The sequence below is a fragment of the Phaethon lepturus genome, unplaced genomic scaffold (assembly GCF_000687285.1).
Source record: "Phaethon lepturus isolate BGI_N335 unplaced genomic scaffold, ASM68728v1 scaffold27863, whole genome shotgun sequence".
Classification (NCBI taxonomy): Eukaryota; Metazoa; Chordata; class Aves; order Phaethontiformes; family Phaethontidae; genus Phaethon; species Phaethon lepturus.
The window spans coordinates 3,480-4,850 of NW_010530153.1; the positions used below are offsets into that span (position 1 = coordinate 3,480).

The following is a 1,371-nucleotide window of genomic DNA, read 5'->3' on the forward strand; positions in this document are numbered from 1 at the left end:
TGCCCCATTTGTGTGCGCCTTCCAACCATGACCGCTACCGAGCACCTGGTTGGTACCAGGTCACGATCCTCGAGCTTTGGGCACTTACCCCAGGGAAGCGGAGTGGGGACGCCGCTTCAGCCAGCAGGACACACCGTGCTGTAAGGGGATCCATTTCCGAAGCACAGAGATGCTTCCAGCAAGGCCTTTTCAGGGGGAGGAGGGGAAAATCCTCTTTTTTTGGCTCCCCCAGTGATGTTTTATGCTAGAAGCTTTTGACAGCACGTGGCTGTGCCCACCACCCTAGAGGTAAGGCGCTGCGGGGCACCGGTCCCATGCTAGATAAAGTCCCCCCAGGGGCCGGCGGGAGGTCTGGTCTTCACATGGTGCCGGTGGATGGAAGCAGGAGATGGCCCCAGTCAGTTCAGCAGTACAATACGATTTACAGCAAGCACGTTTCTCAAGACATCTGCAAGGACAGAGCTTCACTGAGCATCATATATACACAGACAGCAGAGGAGGCTGGGCTGAGCCCACCGCTACCATGAAGCAGTCATGGACGGACTCTCAGGACGGGGAAAAAGTACCACTGGTTTGCTTTTACATACTGTACATATATCTATTGATAGCTCCTTGGCATTTGATGTTCACAGCCAGTTTCCTTTAACGGTGAGCGTAAAAAGGAGGCAAAACCTCTTCAGCTACTTCCCCCTGGGAGGAGAGAGAAAGCAGCAGCTCCTGCTCCCCCCGCTCAGCTGCCTGCCCAGGTGCCACCTTTGCCAGGGGTGTCCTCCTTCTCCCAGCACCCTCCTCCTCCTCCTCATCAGCCACCCACTGCGTGCTGGCCGGGAGCAGTCCTAACCCACGCCGCGCTTGCCCCATGTCCGCTGCTCAGTGGGATCAGTGCAAGTCTCCGTCGGCTGCTCGGCACCTCCGCTCCGCTGGACAGGCAGGTGAACCGGGTTCAAACAGAAGGAAACAAAACAAAAGGAAGAAGAAGAAAGACAAAGGGTAATGAAAAGGTCCGTGGCCCACAGCTGCCAAAGGAAATCTCTCGCCGTGTTTCTCTGTTTTCTCTGACCATCCTTGCCCCAGCCACTACAGCTGCTGTGGGATCCCCTGTTCCTTGTAGCCTGTGAGGAGGGAGGGGAAGGGAACATGATTAGTGTTAATTCCTAACGAGGACCCTCGGCGAGGCTCAAGCGAGCCACCAGCTTGATTTATCAGGAGTGGCAAACCACGTGGGAAAACAGGGGAAAACAGCGATCCGCCCTGCCTTGCTTTAGCCAACGCCTGCCCCGTGCGACCACGGGGTGCGACCACAGGGTGCGACCAACCACCCTCCTGGGCACGGCGACACGGCTGGCGGCGGCCAGGCCCGCCGGCTTCGGG

At 57.6% G+C, this 1,371-nt stretch overlaps 1 protein-coding gene across 1 annotated transcript in view; it reads right to left on the reverse strand.

Annotated features, from left to right (window-relative positions):
* Window positions 1-962: 962 nt before the first annotated feature.
* LOC104618563 (chromosome unknown open reading frame, human C1orf95) overlaps window positions 963-1,371 on the reverse strand; it is a gene marked incomplete at its 5' end in the record, with an annotated part of 9,008 nt that continues 8,599 nt past the window's right edge. The window contains one exon of the mRNA XM_010284193.1: window positions 963-1,112. Coding sequence (XP_010282495.1) covers window positions 1,078-1,112 — 35 coding nt within the window. The remainder of the gene's footprint in view (window positions 1,113-1,371) is intronic.